General features: G+C 40.7%; 1 protein-coding gene across 2 annotated transcripts in view; it reads left to right on the forward strand.

Annotated features, from left to right (window-relative positions):
- eml6 (EMAP like 6) overlaps window positions 1-24330 on the forward strand; it is a 524201-nt gene that overhangs the window by 272820 nt on the left and 227051 nt on the right. For both annotated transcript variants that reach the window (XM_087991388.1, XM_043695965.2), the window contains exon 21: window positions 14543-14684. In XM_087991388.1, the coding sequence (XP_087847514.1) occupies window positions 14543-14684 (142 nt within the window). The remainder of the gene's footprint in view (window positions 1-14542; window positions 14685-24330) is intronic.

Below are 24330 nucleotides of genomic sequence, written 5' to 3' on the forward strand. Positions count from 1 at the left end.
ACCAAGATCGATTCCTCAGTTGGAGAGGCACTAGAAGGAATTGTGAACCCTTACTCAGAATCTTCTCTGATAAATTTTAAAAATTAACAATGGAACTTAGTTATAGACAGAAAAGTTACAACGAATAGATTGAGTTATGAGAATAGCTTTCTACAGAAGTATAAACAAAAGATTTATTGGTCATCGCAGTACATTTTTGTGCATGCAGGGTTTTGGAAAATGAGTTTTTGTTCTTAGAAGAGCCAGACTACAAGAACTTCTGTGGAAAAGAACTTCATACTCTAATGATCCTCTGAGAGAAAACGATTTTACTTATCTCTGTCTTAAAAGAGAGATGGTTTCTTGTTAAATTATGTCCCCTAGTTTAGTCTCATCGACAAAAGGAAACATTCTATTAGAAACCACCCAATGCAGCTTCCAAAAACTCTTACAGGTTTCATTATGATCACCCCTCCTTATTTTAGATTTCGTTGGGCATAGGGATAATCTGTCCAAGCATGCTTCATAAAATGAGCCCTTAATTCCAGGAATGAGTTGAATGAACCTTTACTGAACTGCTTATAAAGGATTATTTTTTTTTAAAATAAAGAAGACAGGACTCCAGATGTGGTCTCATCAATGTCCTGAACAGCTGCAATAAAATTTCACTTTTTTATGTTCCATTTCCCCTCCAATAAATGACAACATTCCATTCTCTTTGTTAATAATTCCCAATGCTTTTCTTATCACTTGCTACACCTACAGACTAACATTTTGTGATTCACGTATCAAGGCACCCAAATCCCTCTTTACCACTGAACTCTTTTTAAACAATAAGTGAATCAAGTGTTATGGGAAAAGGGCAGAAAAATTGAGTTAAAGTTTATCAGATCAGCCATGATCTCAGAGAATAATGGAACAGATTTGATTAGCTGAATGGCCTACTTCTGCTCTCATGTCCTATGCGTTTAAAAAGGATGATAGACAAAAGATAGGGAAATATGGACTGGTTAGCTTAACCTTTGTAGTGGGGAAGTTGCTTGAGTCCATTATCAAGGAAGAAATAGCAAGGTATCAACATAGAAATTGTCCCACTGGGCATTTCAGCATGGGTTCATGAAGGGCAAGTCATGCTTAACTTATCTTTTGGAATTCTATGAAGATATTACAGGCACGGTGGGCAACGGGGACCTAGTAGATGTGGTGTACCTTGATTTCCAAAAGGCTTTCGACAAGGTACCACACAAGATGCTGCTGCATAAGATAAAGATGCATGGCATTACGGGTAAAGTATTAGCATGGATAGAGGATTGGTTGACTAACAGGAAGAAAAGAGTGAGGATAAATGAGTGCTATTCTGGTTGGCAATCAGTAACTAGCAGTGTGCCTCAGGGATCGGTGTTGGGAACACAATTATTCACAATTTATATAGATGCTTTGGAGTTGGGCACCATGCGTTGTGTGTCAAAACTTGCAGATGAGACTAAGATGAGTGGCAGAGCAAAGTGTGCAGAGAACTGTGAAACTTTGTAGAGGAAGATGGATACTTTAAGTGAGTGGGCAAAGATCTGGCAGATGGAATATAATATTAATAAATGTGATATCATCCATTTTGGTAGGAATATCAGTAAGAAGGACTATTACTTGAATGGTAAAATGATGCAGCGTGCTGCTTTGCAGAGGGATCTTGGTATCCTTGTGCATGAATCACAGAAAGCTGGTCTGTAGGTACAACATGTAATTAGGAAGGCAAATGGAATTTTGTCCATCATTGCTAAAGGGATTGAATTTAAAAGCAGGGAGGTTATGTTTCAGTTGTATAAGGTGCTGGTGAGGCCACACCTGGAGTACTGTGTGCTGTTTTGGTCTCCTTAATTGAGAAAGGATGTACGGGCACTAGAGAGGTTGCAGAGGAGGTTCATTAGGTTGATACTGGAGTTGAGGGGCTGACCTATGAGTAGACACTGAGTAGATTGGGATTATATTCATTGGAATTCAGAAGAATGAGGGGATCTCATAGAAACATATAAAATTATAGACAAGATAGACGTAGAGAGGATGTTCCACTTGCAGGTGAAACTAGGACAAGAGGGCATAGCCTCAAAATTAGGGGGAGCAGATTTAGGACTGAATTGAGAAGGAACTTCTTCACCCAGAGGGTTGTGAACCTATGGAATTCCCTGCCCAGTGAAGTAGTTGACACTACTTTAGTAAATTTTTTTAAAGCTAAGATGGCTTTTGAACAATAAAGGAATTAAGGGTTACGGTGAGAAGATGGGTAAATGGAGCTGGGACCACAAAAAGATCAGCTATTGAATGGCGGAGCAGGCTCAGAGAGCCAAATGGTCTACTTCTGCTCTTAGTTCTTATGTTCTTATGGTCCGACACTCTCCCTTTATTTAAATAGTATGCTGTTTTTCAATTCTTCTTTGACAAGATAGATGAGTTCATGTTTATTTATGTTATATTCCATCTGTTAAATTTTTGCCCACTCACTTAATCTGTCTATCTATCTTTGCAGACCTTTTATAACCTCTTGACAATTTATTTAACTCCTATCTTGGTGTCATCAGCAAAGTTTGCGACCATGCAGTCCCCTCATTCAAATCATTGGTATATATTGAAAATGCTTTAGGACCCAACACTAATCCCTCTGACTATCCACTACCTTACAGCTTGCCAACCCAAAAAAGACTGATTTTTCTCTATTGTCTTCCTATTCATGAACCAATTTTTTATCAATGCAAATTATGTACCTCTAACACCATCTGTACTTAATTTGTGTCACAACCTTTAGTATGGCACTTTACCGAACACAGCTTGGATATCTAAATATTCTACATCTACTAATTTCCTTTCATCCACTACCAGATCTAAAAGTTGAAGTTCTAAATTGGAGAAAGGCCAATTTTGACGTTATTAGGCAAGAACTTTCGAAAGCTGATTGGAGGCAAATGTTCGCAGGTAAAGGGATGGCTGGAAAATGGGAAGCCTTCAGAAATGAGATAACAAGAATCCAGAGAAAGTATATTCCTGTCAGGGTGAAAGGAAAGGCTGGTAGGTATAGGGAATGCTGGATGACTAAAGAAATTGAGGGTTTGGTTAAGAAAAAGAAGGAAGCATATGTCAGGTATAGACAGGATAGATCGAGTGAATCTTTAGAAGAGTATAAAGGAAGTAGGAGTATACTTAAGAGGGCAGAATGAGAGGGCATAGGTTTAGGGTGAGAGGGGAAAGATATAAAAGAGACCTAAGGGGCAACACAGAGGCTGGTACAATTGTAACATTTAAGAGGCATTTGGATGGGTATATGAATAGGAAGGGTTTGGAGGGATTTGGGCCGCGTACTGGCAGGTGGGACTAGATTGGTTTAGGATATCTAGTCGGCATGGATGAGTTGGACTGAAGGGTCTGTTTCCATGCTGTACATCTCGATGACTTTTTGACTCTATGAATGTTACTTCATCAAAAACACTTGAATAGATTGGTTAACATGATTTCTTATTGAGAAAGCGATGTTAATTATTCTTGATGTCCATGTATTGGAATACATGGCTTGGAAAGGGTGGACGCGAGGAAATTGTTTCCGTTAGGCGAGGAGACTAGGACCCGTGGACACAGCCTTAGAATTAGAGGGGGTAAATTCAGAACAGAAATGCGGAGACATTTCTTCAGCCAAAGAGTGGTGGGCCTGTGGAATTCATTGCCGCAGAGTGCAGTGGAGGCCGGGACGCTAAATGTCTTCAAGGCAGAGATTGATAAATTCTTGATGTCACAAGGAATTAAGAGCTACGGGGAGAATGCGGGTAAGTGGAGTTGAAATGCCCATCAGCCATGATTGAATGGCGGAGTGGACTCGATGTGCCGAATGGCCTTACATCCACTCCTATGTCTTATGGTCTTATGAATAAAAATAGAAATTGCTGGTGAAACTTAGCAGGTCTCACAGCATCTGTGGGAAGAAAGCGGAGTTAACATTTCAAGCTCAATGACTCTTCATCAGAATTGTAAGCACTTCGGAAAAAGTGGTATTTATGTTGAAGGCAAATTTAGGGTTTCAGGGGGATAAGGGGAGAGATGGGATTACTAGTCCATTGACATTACTACTACACCACTATCTAACGTCATTTTGTTTTAAAATATTAGTCACAGAGTCATTCTTGTCCCTCTCAAACTGATCATGACATTCTATCATGTTGTGATCACTGTCACCTAGACATCTCTTTCGCATGAGGTTATTGATCCACCCTGTTCCATTGCATGTTATAAGCTTCTAAGGTGTTCTGCTAGGAGAAAGTAAGGACTTCAAATGCTGGAGATCAGTCAAAAAGCGTGGCACTGGAAAAGCACTGCCGTCAGGCAGCACCTGAGGAGCAGGAGAGTCAACGTTTTGAGCATAAGCTCTTCATCAGGAATGTGGGGTGGGGGGAGCCCTAGGAGGTTAAGAGATTAATGAGAGGAGGGTGGGGCTGTAGCTAGGAATGCAATAGGTGGATGAAGCTAGGGGCTGATAGTAAGATCGAAGTGGAGGGTGGAGCAGATTGGTGGGAAGGAACATGGATAGGTAGGACACTGCAGGAGGGTGGAGCAGAGTTGGAAGATTGGATCTGGGATAAGGTGGGGGGAAGGGGAAATAAGGAAACTTGTGAAATCGACATTGATTCCTTGTGGTTGGAGGGTCCCAAGGCGGAAGTTGAGGTGTTCTTCCTCGAGTCATCAGGTGACTCTGTTTGGCAGTGGAGGAGGCCCAGGTATTTTACATGTCCTTAGCAGAGTGGGAGAGGGTGTTGAAGTGATCGGCCACGCCGCCCTGTGGCTCATCACTTCAACTCCCCTCCCACTCCACCAAGGACATGCAAGTCCTGGACCCCCGCCACTACCAAATCCTAACCACCTGTTGACTGGAGAAAGAACACCTCATCTTTCGCCTTGGGACCCTTCAACCACAGGGAATCAGCATCGATTTCACCAGTTTCCTCATCTCCCCTCCCCCCACCTTATCCCAGATCCAACTCGGCACCACCCTCTTAAAATATCCTACCTGTCCATCTTCCTTCCCACCTATCTGCTCAGCCCTCCACTCTGACCATTACCATCGCCCCCAAACTTCGTCTACCTTTCACCTACCTCGCTACCTTCCCCCAGCCCCACCCTCCTCCCATTTATCCTTCAACCCCCTTGGGATCCCCACCACCCCCATAATCCTGAACAAAAGCTTATGCTCAAAAAGTCGACTCTCCTGCTCCTCGGATGCTGCTTGACCGGCTGTGCTTTTCCAGCGCCACACTTTTGACGAAGGTATTCTGCTGCCTGGTTCAGTCCAGCACATATACTCTAAGAAATTGTCCGAAAGGCACTCCTCGAACTCCTTTTCAAAGCCACATTTGTCAAACTTTCAGGTGTTGATGTTTCCTTGTATCTGCTGCCCTTGTCCTTCTCGATGGAAATGTTTGAGTTTGTAAGGGTCTGACTATGGAGTCTGGTGAATCTCCATAGTTCATCTTGTAGATGGTACACCCTACTCTTGGTGGATATGGTGCCAATCAAGTGGGCTGCTTTGTCCTGGATGGTTTAATGCTTTTCGAGTTTTGTTGGAGCTGCAGCCATCTCAGCAATTTAGAAGTATTCTATCACACTCCTGACTTGTGCCATGTAGATGGTGAATAGACTTTGGGTGTCAGGAAGTGAGTTATTTGCTACAGGATTCCTAGCCTCTGGCATGTCCTTGCTGCCACTATGATTCCTGATCATTGGTAACCCCCAGAATGTTGATCGTGAGAGATACAGTGATGGTAATGCCATTGAATGTCAAGAGGTTGATGGTTAGATTCTCCCTTGTTGGAGATAGTCATTGCCTAGCATATGTGTGATACAGACATTACTTGCCACTTTTCACCCCAAGCCTGTATGTTGTTCATGTCTTGCAGCATTTGGACATGCAGCATCTGTATCTGTTTCAGATGAGTTGCAAATGGTGCTGAACATTGTGCAATCATCAGTGAACATCCCACTTCTGACCTTATGATGGAGGGAAGGTCATTGATGAAGCAGATGAAGATAGTTGGGCCGAGGACTATCTTGAGGGACTCCTACAGAGATGTCTTGGAGCTGAGATAACTGAACCACCAGCAATCCCAACTATCTTCCTTAGTGTCAGATATTACTCCAATCAGCAGAGAGTTTCCCCTACCATGATTCCCATTGTCTCCAAATTTGCTAATCTCTAATCTGTGTTCCATCCAATTTTATCACACACTGGTAATCATGACCCAAAGTCCTGACCTGCTCTATAGCTTTGCTGTTTCATTTCCCACGATCGATCCCTTGCCCTCACTGTTTAGTTTAAAGCCCTTCCTACCACTCTGGTTATACAATTTGCCAAAACACGTGTCCCAGCGTTGTTCAAATGTAACAATGGTACAGCTCCCATTTTCTCCAGTGGTGGTGTCCCAGCCACAGCAATATTTCCTCCATTCCAATATTTGAGCTATGCATTCAGGCCTCAAATCTTGCTTGCACTATGTCCATTTGTTCAAGGGTAAAAAAGTAATCCAGAGATAAAACTCGAACTTGTGAAAGCACTAGTTGTACACAGTACTTGAACTGGTACCTCTAGATGGTAACATTGTTACAAAATTAGGTTTGTGGAATGGCTGATGTGCCTCTCAGGATGATTGTCAGAATAACCATGATTTCAGATTTATTGATCAAATTCTAATCCTACCAGCTGCCACGATGGGATTTGTACCGATGCATTAGCTTGGACCTCTGGATTATTAGTCAAATGACGTTACTAGGGAGTAGTGGCATAGTAATAATGTCATTGGACTGAAATTCAAGTTCAATAAAACATGGAATTAAAAAAAAAAGATTGATGTGAAATAACTCTACAGAGGCTGGTATCCCATCACCACGTCACCGTTTATTTGCAAAGAATCTTTGATGCTGATTCCTCAGAGTAGACAGGATGTCTGACATTGCTGTTCCTATCTGGAGGAGAAAGTGAGGACTGCAGATGCTGGAGATCAGAGCTGAAAATGTGTTGCTGGAAAAGCGCAGCAGGTCAGGCAGCATCCAAGGAACAGGAGAATCGACGTTTCGGGTCCTGAAGAAGGGCTTATGCCCGAAACGTCGATTCTCCTGTTCCTTGGATGCTGCCTGACCTGCTGTGCTTTTCCAGCAACACATTTTCATTGCTGTTCCTATCTGTCAACCATGGCTCCTTGATTTGACCAGATTAACAGCCCCAATCAGGGAACTCATATTCTATGCCACCCACCCAGCTGACTTTGTTACAATTACTACATCTCTCCCTCTCTAACTCCAAGGACATAGGTCAGATTTTTTTTTGTAGCTCTTCTTGGAGCATTTTAGCACCAGGTCAGGTTCCTCCAACTCTGCTCTGATAAGGGCAGTGCGTTGCTTGCCTCTTTTGACTAGAGTGTCTCTGGAGAAAATCATTCTCCCTTTCAGGCAGCAAAAACATGAGGTGGTAAGATCTGCCATGTACCTCTCAGATTCTGACGCATCTCAAACAATTGATGAAGAGGGAGAACCCATGGGTTCTGGAACAGTCAGAAAGACTGTTGAGGAAAGGGGCATGTTTTGCTCCCGTACCCTTTGCGATTTTACAGCCTTCATATGGTCCATGTGCTTGTTCAGGATCATCGCACCCACCTGAACTTGTATGTCACTGGGCCCACATCGTGAAAACCATGCCTCTTACCCATGCATGGCCATTCCAGTAGTTCCTACACCAAACTTGGTCCCCTGAAGTAAACTGTCTCTTTTGCTTAGCAGAGTCTCATGTACAGCATTGGTGTTCCTGATGCCATTTGTCATCACTCCCAGGCCCGGGAAGATCACATTTAACCTGGTGCAGAGTATTCTCCCCATGAGGAAGTCTGCTGGAGCTATTCCAAGAGTTGCATGAAGGGCCGTCCTATAATCAAATAGAATCTAGGACAGTTTGGTATGTAGTGAAGTTGTAGGCTATTTCTTAAGCCTGTCTTCAAAGTTTGAACTGCTCTTTCTGCCAGACAGTTGGATGATTGTTGGTATGGAGTTCTCCTTCTATATTGAATACTATTTGAGTTTAGGAGATACTCAGATTCCCTGCTAGTGAATGATGGCCTATTATCAAATACCAACACTTCCAGAGTCTGTTTATTGCAAAAAGTGCATGCAGTTTTTCTATTGTCCTCCTCACATTTGAACTCTCTGCACATCCAGTCACTTTGAGTGGGCGTCCACAATTACTAAGAATATTGAGTCCATGAACGGACCCGCATAGTCCATGTGTAACTGAGTCCAGGGTTTATCCAGCCATTCCCATGAATGTAGTGGTGCTACTGGTGCTAATATTTGTCCTTGTTGGCATTCACTGCCCCACCAAGGTAGCTATGTCTGCATCCAAGCCCGGTTACCAGACATAACCTTTCATGAATATCTTCATTTTGGAGACCCCTGGATGACCCTGGTGGAGTTCAGCCAATATCTGGTGAAAACCTTTGCTTGAGACAATCATTCTTGCTCCCTGTGATACTATGCCATCCTGTACTGTGATCTGTTTTCTCTGAGTCCAATAATGTTTCAGTTCTGATTGAGGCGGCTCTTTGGTTTCTCTCATCACCACCAGCTCTTTCAGTTTTGCCAGGACCAGACCTTTCTGCATCCAAAGACTAATATTGTCAACTGTGACTGGAAGTGTGTCCAGAAAATTTAAAATCATTATGGATTCTATCAGAGTTGGTACTACTGGTGGTGTATCTGCCAGTGGATGCGGCTCAATACATCCACATTTGCTACTCATCCTCTTGATGGTGTTCCAACTTGTAATTATATACAGTTAGTATTAGAACCCAATGCTGAATTTGGCCTGAAGTTACAGGTGGCACTGCCTTGTCCTCTTTAAATAGATCTAACAGGGGTTTGTGTTCCATAAAAGTATTGGTGGATCTTCCTCACATCAAATGTGACCACCAAATCTTCCTTCTCTATTTGGGTGTATTTAGCCAAAGTCCTGGATATGTGTGCTGTTGGGCATTTTTGTCCATTGGGTCACCTATGAACTAATACTATCTCGATGCCATATGGAGAGGCATCATATGTCAATGCAGGTAGTTCTTCTATAGCTTGATGGTTGCATTCTTCTGCAGCCCCGCATTATAGATAAATCGCGCTTTAGAAATAGCGCTTAATGTGTTGGTGACATAATCACACTTCTGCCAACACAAGTTTAAAAGTTCATGCTTTAGAAACAGTGTTGCCAGTTTGTCAATGGTGTTATAGTGATTTCACATTAACCAAATGCCATTATAACAGAATGACTGTTTCTTCACTTCTCTAAAAGCTATGGCTTGGCTACATGACCATTTCCAAGGTTGACCCTTTTTTAAAAGAGTTGATGCCAAGGTGCCAGGATGGATGGCAGGTTATGTATGAGTTTTCCATATTAAGGGACCAACCCAAGGATAGACCGAAGTTTTGTACAGATTTGGTAGCCAAGGCATCTTTGATTGCCTTCACTTTATCTTCCAGTGGATCTAACTCAGTCTTGTCAGCTCTGTAAGTTCTGAGGAAGGGTCACTCTACCTGAAATGTTAACTCTGATTTCTCTCCACAGATGCTGCCAGACCTGCTGAGCTTTTCCAGCAATTTCTGTGTAGGTCATTTGGAGTGCCTGGAACACGTATGTTTCCCTTCTAAGGCATATGCCTTTAAAGAGGAAATGCCTAAAGACAATGTTCAAGTTCTCCAAGTGCTTCTTATTGGTCTTGACTGTTATTAGCATGTCATCTAGATAAACAATGAGCTGGGAGTAGACCTTTAAAATATTGTCCATCTTTCACTAAAAATTGCATAGGCTGACAATATCTCAAATGGCAATTTCATTGGTACAAACCCTTGTTGGTATTAATTGTAGCATACTTCTGGGAATCCTCCTCTAACCGAATTTGCAAATACACATAGCTCATATCCAGCTTTGTGAAGGACAGCCCCCTTGTTAGTTTCACATGTAAATCCTCTATGCAAGGCTTTAGGTATTTATTCTGTTGCAAAAAATGGTGTACCACTTGTTTAAAATCCACACAAAGTTGAAACGACCTGTCAGGCTTCACAATTGGTATGACTGGTGCTTCCCATTCCACAAACTGGACTGTTTTGATGATTCCTTCAATTGCTAGCCTTCTTATTTCTGCCTGTACTTTTGCCAGTGAGGCAAATAGCACTGGACAGGCCTTGTAGAAACGTGGAATTGCTTCCTGGTCAACATGTAAGATAGCCTTGGCTCTTTTGAAAGTCCTCAGACCTTCCAGGTGTTTAATTAGGACTTCACTTAGGTAGCCATTTTCAAATCAAAAAACTATTGAGCCAATCTAGGTGAATCTTTCTCAATCAATTTTGCTCCATCAAGCTTGGGCCTAAGCCTTTTGCTACAGCCAGGGTAAATGAACCAGTTCCTTCTCATAACAAACTAATCAAAGTTGTGCACTTAGTCTGTAAAGTTTCCCCAGTATGGTTTCTCAGTCTAGCTGAGGCCTTGTGCCTCAAGTAAGGGTGGAATCAGAGCGAATTTTGTGAAAGATTGATTCTGCGATCACTGAAATAGCCAGGTGACCATTTAAACAGACGTTTATTTTGTTTGGTTTGATTTGGATGTTGCTGAGCAACTGTTCCAAACCCAATGTAGATAGACTTTCCAGAGTGTGCACTCTCCTAGATACCAGCCTATGTGTTATTTTAGAGGAGAAAGTGAGGTCTGCAGATGCTGGAGATCAGAGCTGAAAGTGTGTTGCTGGAAAAGCGCAGCAGGTCAGGCCGCATCCAGGGAACAGGAGAATCGACGTTTCGGGCATAAGACCTTCTTCAGGAATGAGGAAAGTTTGTCCAGCAGGCTAAGATAAAAAGTAGGGAGGAGGGACTTGGGGGAGGGGCGTTGGAAATGCGATAGGTGGAAAGAGGTCAAGGTGAGGGTGATAGGTCAGACTGGGGTGTTGGCGGAGAGGTCAGGAAGAAGATTGCAAGTTAGGAAGGCGGTGCTGAGTTCGATGGATTTGACTGAGACAGGGTGGGGGGAGGGGAAATGAGGAAACTGGTGAAATCCGAGTTCATCCCTTGTGGTTGGAGGGTTCCTAGGCGGAAGATGAGGCGCTCTTCCTCCAACCGTCGTGTTGTTGTGGTCCATCGCCAGACCACAACAACACGACGGTTGGAGGAAGAGCGCCTCATCTTCCGCCTAGGAACCCTCCAACCACAAGGGATGAACTCGGATTTCACCAGTTTCCTCATTTCCCCTTCCCCCACCTTGTCTCAGTCAAATCCATCGAATTCAGCACCGCCTTCCTAACCTGCAATCTTCTTCCTGACCTCTCCGCCCCCCCCCCCAGTCTGACCTATCACCCTCACCTTGACCTCTTTCCACCTATCACATTTCCGATGCCCCTCCCCCAAGTCCCTCCTCCCTACCTTTTATCTTAGCCTGCTGGACAAACTTTCCTCATTCCTGAAGAAGGGCTTATACCCGAAACGTCGATTCTCCTGTTCCCTGGATGCTGCCTGACCTGCTGCGCTTCTCCAGCAACACATTTTCAGCTCAAACTCAGTCAGACTGGTGAGGGTGTCTGCTTCCATCAGAATACCTGCAACACTAATGCTCCATTTGCCTCATTTTCCAATGATAAAACCAGATGTAGTGCCTGTTGAAGTCCAATTGGGCTTCAGCTAGTAGGTGCTTTTATATGGTTACATAATTAATCCTAACATACCAAATGGTATCTCAACATCTCAATAAGAGTTAAACCAAAGTCACATGCCTCTGCTAATTACCTTAATCTCATCAAAAATACTGATATGGTTTCCTGGGTTCTTGATTTGCCAAGTAAAATTGATAGTGTCTCATAATTAGAGAGGATTGGGGTTCTAATATTCCTTAACAATATCCATGTTGAAAGGTTTTAGTATCTGGTGCTTCAGGGAAAGTTAAATTCCTAATAATCAAAAAAACCTGTGGGTTCTACAAGCTGTCAAGGAGAATTACTGGTTGCATTTCATCTGCCTCAATATCATTTGCCCAGAAAGAACACATTCTTTCCACTTCCTGGGCCCAATTTTGGATGGCAGGATCGAACCAATCAAGCTTCCTAAATGATGCCATGATGCTAGAAATGCTTAAGCCAACTCAAAGACAGTGGTTGCAAATTAATTTCATCAGGAGCGTGCTTTTCTCTTGAATCACCATTGAAATAACTCCACAGAGGCTGGTATCTCCTCACCAAGTCACCCTTTATTTGCACATAGAGAGTCCTTGATATTAATCCAGCTCCCTCAGACCCAGCTCTCACATTAAACAAGATGTCTGCTAGTCCTTTTTTTTTGTTATTTTTCTCAGGATGTTTGACACTCATGTTTTTTTCCTTTTTGTTTTCACACTACCACCTAACTGCGGTAGTGCTTATTTTTCCCCAGCACCCATGTTGTGTGTGCACAGGTGTGGGACACAGAGGTGTATGAATCTTTATTCAATTTCCACTACTAGGAAGAAAAGAAACACCCAAGTGGCCAGTGACAAGCAGTGCCCTTCACATCAAAGGGCAATGCTGTGTGATCAAACAGTGAAGGGTCAGCCCTGTTTTTATCTGTCAGCCAGGGCTTCCCTGGAACAGATTAATAACCCCAACCAGAGAGCTCATATTCTATGGCTACCACCTGGCTGACCTCATTACAATCACTACATAATGGTAACCATGTCTTATTCATTAACTGGCTGTTCACAACTGGTCTGGCCTACATGTCACTCCACACCCACTGCAATGTGGTTAACTCTGAACTGCCTCTGATATGAGGAGAAAGTGAGGTCTGCAGATGCTGGAGATCAGAGCTGGAAATGTGTTGCTGGAAAGGCGCAGCAGGTCAGGCAGCATCCAGGGAACAGGAGAATCGACGTTTCGGGCATAAGTCCTGAAGAAGGGCTTATGCCCGAAATGTCGATTCTCCTGTTCCCTGGATGCTGCCTGACCTGCTGCGCCTTTCCAGCAACACATTTCCAGCTCTGCCTCTGATATGGCCTAGCAAGCCACTCAGTTGCATCAAAATTGCTACAAAACCCAAAGAAAGGAATTAAATCAGGTAGACCATCTATAGCAGCTGAAATGGATTGTAGCAGGTGATAGTGGAACCAACAAAAGAGAAAAACATACTTTACCTGTTCCTCGTATCATTTGCCTGTGACACCTAACCATTTATTATATCAAAAATTAGGATTTAGCAGTACTCAAGTACAGTAGATTTCACAGGTGATAAATCAAAACATTTGGGGTCAACTTAATTTATTAGTGTCAGTAGAAGTGACCACAAAACAGTCCTTGTGGACACTAAGTCCTGTCTTCATATTGAGGATATCCCATGTTGTGTGTCCCTTCCACTGTGCCAAATGGAACAGACTTCAAATAGATCTAGCAACTTAAATCTCGGCTTCTATGGGGTGCTGTGAGCCATTAGTACCAGCAGAATTGTATTCAGCTGCAATCTGTAACTTCATATCTTTTCATGTCCCCACTCTACCTTTACAGTCAGGCTTAGAGATTGACTCTGGTTCAATAAGAGGTGCAGGAGGGCATGTCAGGATACCTAAAAAGTAGGTATCAACATAGTGAAGCTAAAACACAGGAGAACTGGCAAATAGCAGACACACATATGAAGCTAATATATCATGATACAATAAAACATTAAAGCCAGCAATGGGTGAGTTTGCATTTCAAATCTGTTTTTAAACATATGCACTCCACCATATGACTCAAACAGGCTTTTTAAACGAAAACTCACCCCAGTATTTAACATACATTGTGATGAAGTCTTTTGAATCTAATGTTTACTAAACTGTATAATGTTCCAATGTTTTTCTTGTGTAATGCACAATTCTCATGTAATTCAGTCTAAGTAAACCGTCATTTATTTGCATTTTTGAATTTATGTAAGTTACACCAATGTAGTTGAATACATTTCACCTTTGATCGAGTATTACTTGATATTACAAAATTTGGCAGCAACCTTCTTATATTCTGATTATGTATATGTTCACATATTTATATTAGGAATAACTTTAATGTAATTGCAGCATTACAGTTCATGGCTCATAATTTGAAAAATTGCATGAATGCAAATAGTATATAACATGCCAAGCATTAAGAAGGCAATGAATTTCATCAATAAGTCCTCAAATACTAATACAGTTAAAGAAGCTGGTATTCTGTAGCTATAGATATATTCTAACTAACCTGTTAAGAGATGTTATTACACACCTCTGAAGCAGGTGGAGATTAAACTTGGACCTCCTGGCTCAGAGGTATGGACATGACCACTGCACCACAATTCCCCTTTCTAACTACAGGTGTATATTACCTTCATGAGTTAGCACACATAGATTACAGAAATTTCATCAAAGTGATTAAATGTCATGTATCTTTTATACATTTGTGTTTGATTTTACTTTCTTCTCCTTATTCAGTACTATAACTACAAGTGACGTACAATGAACAATACTAATTTTCTTTTATCCAATTAGGGTCATATGGAAGGGGAGGTTTGGGGCCTTGCGGCTCATCCTATTCTCCCCATCTGTGCTACTGTAAGTGATGATAAAACATTAAGAATTTGGGAACTCTCCTTTAATCATCGTATGCTAGCAGTACGTAAACTTAAAAAAGGTAAATACCTCATTATTTTCTAAATTTAGCATAATATGTCAAAAGTGTCAGCATATGGTCCCACTTTGTAAATTAATTTTATAGTTAAAACCAGAATTATTTAATGTATTGTACTGTTGTGATTCGGGCTGATGGTAATACTGAACATGCCAGATCCCAAATGAAACATGACTTCATGGATCATATATTTAATTTTTGCATTTGATTAACATGTTAGTAAGTCACTGAAATATATTTATATGAGGCTGAAGATATTCCTTAACAACAGAATATAAATGTATTACGTAAAAGAAGAAAAAATAGCATCTGAATACATTTATAGAAGACAGAAACGTATTTAACAAATACGTTTGTTAACAAACAAAATCAAAACAAAATGTTCATGTGTTTCCCAATGCTGTCTGTTACAGTGACTCAATTCCAGAACAATATCTGCATTTGAATTCTTTACTTAACTCACACTTTGTAGTTTCATTCCACTTGACTGCAGAGATCATTATTTCCAGTTCCTTTCCAAATATGAGGCATGAGCCTTTCATATTTCTGATATCCTAAACTTTTTTTATTTTTAATAGCTTGAAAACTTCTATACAAACTCTTCCAGCTTGAAAACTCCACAGATGAAAAAGCATATCTCCTGAGGGTTATTGGTTCCCCTGAAACAAATTGAAAATAAAACTGGTCTTCCTAGTACAAAAACAAAACTATTCTCTTTAGAACTGAAACTGAGAACTTGAACCTTATATTCTGAATTTGAAATGAAACTAATTGCCTTAATGTGGTTTCTCTATTTGTCATAAACTCAAAAATATAAACATTTTATCCATTAACTACAGGATTCTCTCAAGCAGTTGACTGAAGTCACATGCCTTCTTAGATGTGACATATTTAGGTACACGTGACCATCTGACCTTGGTGGCCATATGTGCCATATGTGTCGAGGTGTAGCTACTGGCTAAACACATTTTAGAGCTGGAGCTTGACTTGATTTGATTTATTGTAGTCACATGTACCTAGGTACAGCAAAATGTTTTGCTTTACAAGAGGCAGATCATACCAAATAAAGATACACAAATCAAAGGGAATTTAGAGTGAGGCATACAAACTATGGCTTCACAGGGCATGCACAAAGCAAGATCAACGTTAGCATGAGCAACATTATTTGTAGTTAAAGAGGTCCATTCTGCAGTCTAATAACTGCAGGGAAGAAGCTGTTTTTGAACCTGTTGGTGTGTGTGTGTGTATGTGTGTGTGTGTTCAAACTCCTGTACTTTCTGCCTGATGGAAGAGGTTGAAAAAGAACATTACTGGGGTGGGGGAATCTTTGATTATGTTGGCAGCCTTTCCATGGCAATAAGAAGTGTAAATGGAGTCCATGGATCAGAGGTTGGTTTCTGTGATGGTTTGGGCTATGCACCCAATTTTCTGTAGCTTCCTATGGTCTTTGGCAGAGAAGTTGCCATACCAGCCCATTATGCACCTGGATAGAATGCTTTCTATGATATATCTGTAAAGGTTGGTGAGGATCCTTATATGATGACACTATGATCTTTTGTTATAAATTCTGTGTCCTATTATCCTGCTCCACTAGCTACCTGACAATGGAGCAGTGCTCTGAAAGCTTGTACTTGCAAATAAACCCGTTGAACAGGATCCTTACAGACATGCCAAATTTCCTAAGCTGCCTGAGGAAGAAAAGGTGTTGTCGTGCCTTCTTGACCATCGCATCTTCATGAGAGGTCCAGATTATTGGTTATTGTCTCTCCTAGGAACTGGATGATCTCGACCCTCTCCATCTCAGCTCTGTTGATGTAGATAGGGGTGTTCCTTCTCCTTTCTTCCTGAATTTAATAATCAGTTCTTTTGTTTTTGCCAACATTGAGAGAGAAATTGTTATCATTGCAGCACAACTGCAGGGTGACTTTCTGTGGGGCACTTGTGACACTGAGATTATCATGCACAACACATTCAGTAAGATGGTCACACTACTCATAAAGACTCAACAGGCAGAAAGGGTGTGAGTGACTACAGGCAAAGTAGAGGTAGACAGATAGTGCAAGTGACCTCTGTGGCCATTCCCCTTTCTCAGGGCAGCACAGTGGCCCAGTTTGATTCCAGCCTCAGGTGACTGTTTGTGTGGAGTTTGCACATTCTCTCCATCTCTGCATGGGTTTCCTCAGAGTGCTCCAATTTCCTTCCAAAGTCCAAAGATGTGCAGGTTGGGTGAACTGGCCATGCTAAATTGCCCATAGTGTTCCAGGATGTGTAGGTTAGGTGCATTATATAGGGGAAATGTAAAGTAATAGGGGAGAGGAATGGGTCTGTATGGGATACTCTTTGGAGGGTCAGTTTGGACTTGTTGGGCCAAATGGCCTGTTTCCACTTTGTAGAGACTCTATGGTTCTATAAAAGACATAGCATTTTGGATATTGTTAGGGGAGTTGAATTCTAAGAGGATTGCACAACTGTCAAGTCCATGGCACCATCAGTGGCTTTGCTGAACAAGAAGGGAGGAAGAAAAGTGGCAGAGTGATAGATGATTCATTAAGAAAGAGAGCAGACAGGCTTTTCTACGACCATAAAGGGGACTCCAGAATAGTATATTGCCTCAGGATCAGACACAGCTCCAAAAGCTGCAAACCATATTGAAGGGGAAAGATGAACAACCAGTGTTCGTGGTACATATCTGTACCAATGACATAGGTTTAAAAAATGGATGAGATACTACAAGCTGAGTATAATGAGTTAAGATGTAAATTAGATATAAGGACCTCATAGTGCCACATGTTAGGAGCTTAGAAATAACAGGATATATCAGATAAGTATCTGAAGAAATGGTATAGGGGCCAGGGATTGAGATTCCTGGAACATTGGAACAGATTCTACAAACAGAATGCTTTGCTTCTAGGCAGCACTTGGACCAGCGTCCTTGGCTGATTTGTTTACTAGTGCCATAGAGGAAGATTTAATTAAAATTGCAGTTGGATGAGAACCTGACCAGGGAGACAGAGAGGGAGAAAACAATGATAGAAATGAAAGACTGAAAAGTAAGAAGCATAAGAAGGCAGAAAAATCACAGCTGAACAACAAATGGGGCTGTGGTGCAAAATAAAATGACTATGAATTATATTTGACTTCTCCTTTTAAGCTTGCTGGCACATTCACAATAAAGTAGGTGAATAAACAACACAAATAAATATATATATGGTTATGATATCATTGCAAGTATGGAGTTAGGACTGCATGATGAATAAGAAAGCAAGTAGAATATCCATGGGCATTCAGTATTTAGGAAGGACAGACAAACAGGGAAAGGAGGTGGGAAAGCATTGGTGGTAATTGAGACAAATAATGAAATAGTGAAGAAAGAAATTGCTTCAGAAAATCAGTATGTGGAATCTGTTTGGGTGGAGTTAAGAAAAGCAGAGCAGGAAACATTGGTGGAGATTATCTATAGACTGCCAAACAGTAGCGGCAATGTAAGTAAAGGCATTAAATCGGAGATTAGAAATGCATGCATTTAGGGTACAACTATAATCATGGGTGGCTTTAATCTACATATGGATTGGACAGAACCAAACCAACTATAATACTGTGGAAAGGATTTGCAGAATGTATATATGATGGTCTTTTTTTTAGACTAATACATTGGGAGAGCAGGCTACCCTGAGTACAGGTAAATGAAAACAAAAAGGATTAATTAACCACCTTGTTATGTGGGGTTTGTTGGGTAAGGGCAGTCATAACATGAACGTACTTTAGTAAAGATGGAGAGTAAAGAATGGAAAATGAGAGTCGTGAATCTAAACAAAGGCTTGAATTGGCAATGATGGATTGGTGAGCCATACTAAAAGGGTTGGCATTAAATAGGCAATGGCTAATATTTAACAAGCATATGCACAAAATATAACAATGAATTCCTAATCGGAGCAAAATTAGAACAATCAAGTGGCTCAACCATGACTTACAAGAGAAATTATGGATAATATTGGATCCAAAGAAGAGATGTAGAATTGCCAGAAAACGTGGCAAGTCTGAGGACAGGAAGCAGTTTAAAATTCAGCAAAAGAGGAAGAAAGGATCAAGAGAGGGAAATGCAGTAAACTTGCAGTGAGCATCAAAACTGACTATAACAGCTTTATAAATATGTGAAGCAAAAAGATTAGTGAAGACAAATAAATGGAACAAAATTACAATGATGAATGAAGAAATAGCAAAGCAATTGAAAACATTTTTTGCTTCTGTCTTCAGAAAAAAGGACAAATAATTTCCCAGAAATGTGAGGCAACCAAGGGTCTAGTGAGAGGGATTAATTTAAAGCATTAGTAAGAAAATAATGCTGGGGAAATGAATGGAGTTAAAGGTTGACAAATCTCAGGGCCTGATAATTTGCATCCTAAAGTACTAAAGGAAGTCGCCCTGGAAATATCTGATGCATTGATGGCTGTTTTCCAAACTTCTATAGACTCTGAAGCAGAGTCCTATTGATTGGGAATTGGTCTGGTGGCCCTCAGGTTAAATCACCACTAGTCACCTCTCTCTAATAAAAGAGTAGCCGTTATGGTCTGGTAAGGCTATGGTGACACAGCCTATTGATTGGAGGGTGGCAGATATAACCCAATATTTTTAAAAAAGGAGGGAGAGAAAAATAGAATTACAGATCAGTTAGCCTAATATCAGTACTGAGGAAAATTTGAGTGTCCAGTATAAACCACATGACTAATAAATGGTGTCTAGTTTTTCTATGCACAGTGATGTATTCAAATGAAGCAGTGAGATGTTTCTACAGTTTGAAGGCTACCAAACCTTAACTAAGGAAACTTCATTTGGCAGTACTAGGTCATCCTGATGAACTCTGACTGTCAACAATCTACCAACACACTGCTGGAACTTTGGTTTTGGTTAGGACTTTCTGTTTCAGCTGCCTATGTGATAACAACAGGCTATGTCCCTATGTAAAGTGGTGTGACACTTCCTATTCTACAGTGCCTCCTAATTTTCATGCTGCCTTCCCCCTCCTCCACTCCCACCTGAGGTCTATGTGGATGTTCTGCATCTGAAATGGAAGAAAGGGCTAAAGGATATCATTAAGTGCAGAGGTAAATGTAGATAAATGATTCATTTCTGAAAACATCAGCTCTGTGTGAGGGTATTTTTAAAAAATTCTTTGTTATATCTGTAATGGGAGGAATAATCAAGAGTAATCAAGCCTCTCTCGAGAGCTGTATACTAGTATAAATGTTTTGACTCAATCACCTGAATCACAGAATCATGGAATTGTTATAGTACAGAAGAGGTCATTTGGCCCATCGTGTCTGCACCAGCTCTCCAAACATTTTGACTTAGTGCCAACATTTTCCTCACAACCTTGCACACATTGTTACTATTTAAATAATCATCCAATGCCCTTTTCAATGCCTCAGTTGAACCTGCCTTCCCCACACTTCCAAGCAGTGCATTCCAAACTTGAACAGATCACTGTGATAATTTTTTTTCACTTTCCACGTACTTCTTTTGTAAAACATTTCAAAACCTCTGGTTTCTGATCCTATTACAAGTCAGAACAGTTTCTCCCTATCCATTCTATCTAGACTCCTTATGATCTGGAAAACTTCCAGCATACCTCCCCTCAGCTTCTCCAGTCCAGGGAAAGCTATCCCAGGTTCTCCAATGTATTTTCATAACTGAAGTTTCTCATCGTTGAAAACCTGTCTTTAGTGTGTTCAATTCCTTACAAAAGAACTGTACACAGTACTCCAGCTGATGTCATACCAGTGTCCTACATAGGTTTGGCATAATTTCCTTGCTCTTGTCCTCTGTTAGTAAAGTCTGGAAAACAATTTTGTTTAACAGTTCTCTCCACACATCCTGCCACCTTTCATGACTTGTCATGCCTCACTGGGGTAGTGTGTTCGTACTCAAACTCCACTACCCCTGAAGTTATCATAAAGGTTTAAAAGTTTCTCAAAGTATGCAATTTACCTGTCAGATGGACCCAGGCGAACAGAAGACAGATTAACAAGGACTACTAGTTATTATAACTAAGTAGATTCTAACCACAGGCAAACAATTATGAACTATTGGCATATAATTCCATTAGTTAAATCTCTAATTCCCTTCCAACCATGTATGCGGACGCTTACAGATGGAGGGAAAAAAATTGGGGAAGGAATTCAGTGTCTCTAGTCCAACTGAAGTGATTGTTTTGCTTGTCAGAATTTTCTGTTTTTCATTCTCTTTTAACCAGATTCTTATTACTTCTTCATGTGTGGCAGCATACATTAACTGCAAAGTCTCTTAGTTACTGATTAAAGGCTAGAGCGTACAGGATCTGGTTAGAGAAAATAAACCAGCTTTCTTCAGGCTTTGGATATTTTATTGCAGAAGAAAACACACCATCTGCCTTTGCAACAGGCCAAAGGCTGCTGCAAGTATCATGTACCCCGACAAACTGTTCAGCTGCATAGGAGTCAGTTGTTGTCAGGCTGAAGGCCTTAGTCACCTACAGTTGGTCACAATTCCACAATTCAATCAGCAACCTGTTGCCAGACAAATATTACTTTGTACATATTCCCTGGTGCCAGTCCATCTGCAAACAACCTCCACCACTCCTTGAACAAAACAACAAAGCAAGCACCACTTACAATGAGTCTCTGTAAGTTGCTTTCTAAAAGTTCAGCATTCCTTCTTCTGTCCTTTGCAATAAAATAGTCCTTTTTCCGTTTCAGTCCACAATCAAAAGTACATAAAAATAAAATGACATGATCTTTACATCACCCAAATCACTTCACTCCTGCACACCCTTTAGAATAGTAAGTTTTATTTTATACTGTCTCTTTATTTTCTTTGTACCAAAATGTATCCCACACATTATTCTGCATTGAACTTTATCTGCGACCTATCTGCTCACTCCACTTTCATTGTCCTTTTGAAGTTCTATATTATCCTCCACACACTTTGCAATTCTTTTAAGTTTTGCGTTGTCCACAGCATGAAATTGTCCATCACACATCAAGATATTGTAATGGACCAGACTAACTTCACTCAAACTATTCAAAAGATAGTCTAGACTCTACCTTTTCCGGATTTAAAGGTGAATGTAAGGTGTTGCATTCCAGATGCAAATCAGTTAGTTAAACTACTGGATTTAAAGCAAAATACAGTTTATTCATCCTTTTCTTTAAAATACAGCAAAAGAAAGAAGGAATTTGAATAACCTAACTCTATTTGAAAACTTAACAAAACAATAGATACAGTGACTGTGACAAACTAACCGTTCGATATTGCAAAATTCCATAAACACACCCTTTGGCAAAAGGCAAATTCAAAAAACAACAGCTTGTCTCACATGTAGTTCTCCAATGCAGGAGGAAAGAACATCAAAAGACAATTCTGAAAGTCAACTGCTGATGGCTAAACTAAAGAGCATGGTTCTGTGGGAGTGTGCCCACACTCCTTCAGGCTGCTTCTATTGTTCCAACTTTTAAAAGAAAAATCCCATGACCTCACAAACTGTTGACTTAGTGGTTTTGGTAGATTGCTTGATACCTCTGCCTTAAAACTCTCTTCATAAAAAAATCCAGTTCAAAACCCATAGCATCGTCACAATTTTGATAATTTATATATTATCAGTAAAAGTAAGGGTTCCAATTCCAACTCCTGGGAACTCTGCTACAAACATTCTTCCAACTCAAAAAATACACATTTACCATTACTCTCTGTTTCTTATCACTCAGATAATATATATCTACTTTGCCACTGTCCCTTTTTTTTATGACCTATAATATCCTCGCAGGCCTGATGTGTCTCATTATATTGCAAGTTATTTGGAAATCCATGTACACCACATCAGCAACCTTGCCTTCATCAACTTACGCTGTTACATCTTCAAAGAAACTCCTGCAAATTAGTTAGACAAGGTTTTGCTTTAACAAATCTGTCCTGACATCTGAAATAACTCACATTTTTCAATACAACTATTAATTTTATCCCATAGAATTGTTTCCAGATATTTCCCACCAGGAAATCTCTGTAATTTGAACAGAAGCATAATGTTTGCAGTTCTTCAGTCCTTCTGCATCACCCTTAATCCTAAGGGTGAATGAAAGATTATTGCCTGTCCCTTTGCAATTTCCACACTCACTTCCTGCAATATCCCAGTGCCTCATCAACTTCAAGTACTGATAGCTTATCCAATACCACCCCTTGCCAATTTTAGACCCTCCTCGTGATTGGTTTCCTCCACTGGACAGTATTTGCCTCCAAAGTAAAGACACATGCTAAGTATTTATTTAGCACCTAAGTATTTATTTATGCCTGTGTGAAAAAGTGTCCTTGCAGCAGCATTTTAGGGAGCAGTGTCATTGCGCTCCAAAGTGCAGCATTACAGTGAAGCATGTAATCTTCAATCCACTTAAGTGGATTGAAGATATTCCATGATGATGCAGAGAGATTGGCACACATTGGATGCTCGTGAATGTACTACAGTGGCAAAAGGGGAACCAGAGTCCTGGTGCAGACAAGGGAAGCGAGTCCTGGTACAGCACAACTTACCTTGTTGCAGCTGAGTGCTGGTGAGGAGCGGATTGGAGGCTGGAGCAGAGCAGGATAGTTGTTGGACTTGTGCCTGCTGCCAGCAGTCAGACCATGTGCTAATCTCCTGCTATCTGAAATTTTTTACTGGACTGTGATGTAAATCTTTTAACTTTGTTATAACTATCTTATTTCTAACTTAGTTTTTAAACACTAAGTAATGCTACTAGTTTTCCTTTTAATCCTCTTTTGTATCCAAGATTTCTACCCAGCTACTTGCACCTAAGATGGCGCCATTAAAGGCAGCTATTGTTAAAAAAAAAACTTTTCACTGTTCTCCTGAGTACATGTGACAGTAAAGGATATTCTGTTCTATATTCTATTGTATGTGATGTGCACTCAGCTGCTGCCTATGGAGCGTGCCCTGAGGCATTGGTGCCAGTGTCCAAAGTGGTGATCGGGATTACAAAGTGCTGATTTGGAGTTTGACTTTTATGTCTGGACTTCTCAGCATCTAGTTTCTATCCATTAGTGGCATAATAGTTACCTATGTATCAATAAGGCAAGATTCAGTGGTACCTTCTGCAATAATTAGCAATAATTTCTGTAAATAGGTCTCTTGTAACTGATTAGCTAGAATCTCATCTCAATGTCTAGAACTCAATTGGAAAATGCTACTTGTTGCTCCTAATATTGCTGGGCATCTCACATGATTCTCCCAGACTTCTCAACATATTCTATATTATTGAGGACCTGGTACAATTCCACCTAATATCACTGGTCCAAAGTGAAATCTTTTTTAACTTACTATTTGCCATATCTAACCAATACATCACAGACATCAATAGGAGCAGTAGATTGTTAACAGACAATCAAAACAATGGAATGTAAGCCAGTGGAAGTTGTGATTAAACTGTGATCAACAATAACTAAGACAGAATGGAGCTATGCAAGTGATGAAGCTTATGCAGAAAAGAGCCATGCATCTGGTCCTTAGTGTTGGCAGGCTGAGCTATCTGGAAAAATGGGAGAAACTTGGGCATTTTAATTTGGAAGGAGTCATCGAGGAGATAGAAGTATAGCAAATGGAATAGATAAGATGAATTCAAAATAC

The sequence above is a fragment of the Chiloscyllium plagiosum genome, unplaced genomic scaffold (genome assembly GCF_037043375.1).
Source record: "Chiloscyllium plagiosum isolate Xiang-an unplaced genomic scaffold, Cpla_swu_hap1 HiC_scaffold_10, whole genome shotgun sequence".
Classification (NCBI taxonomy): Eukaryota; Metazoa; Chordata; class Chondrichthyes; order Orectolobiformes; family Hemiscylliidae; genus Chiloscyllium; species Chiloscyllium plagiosum.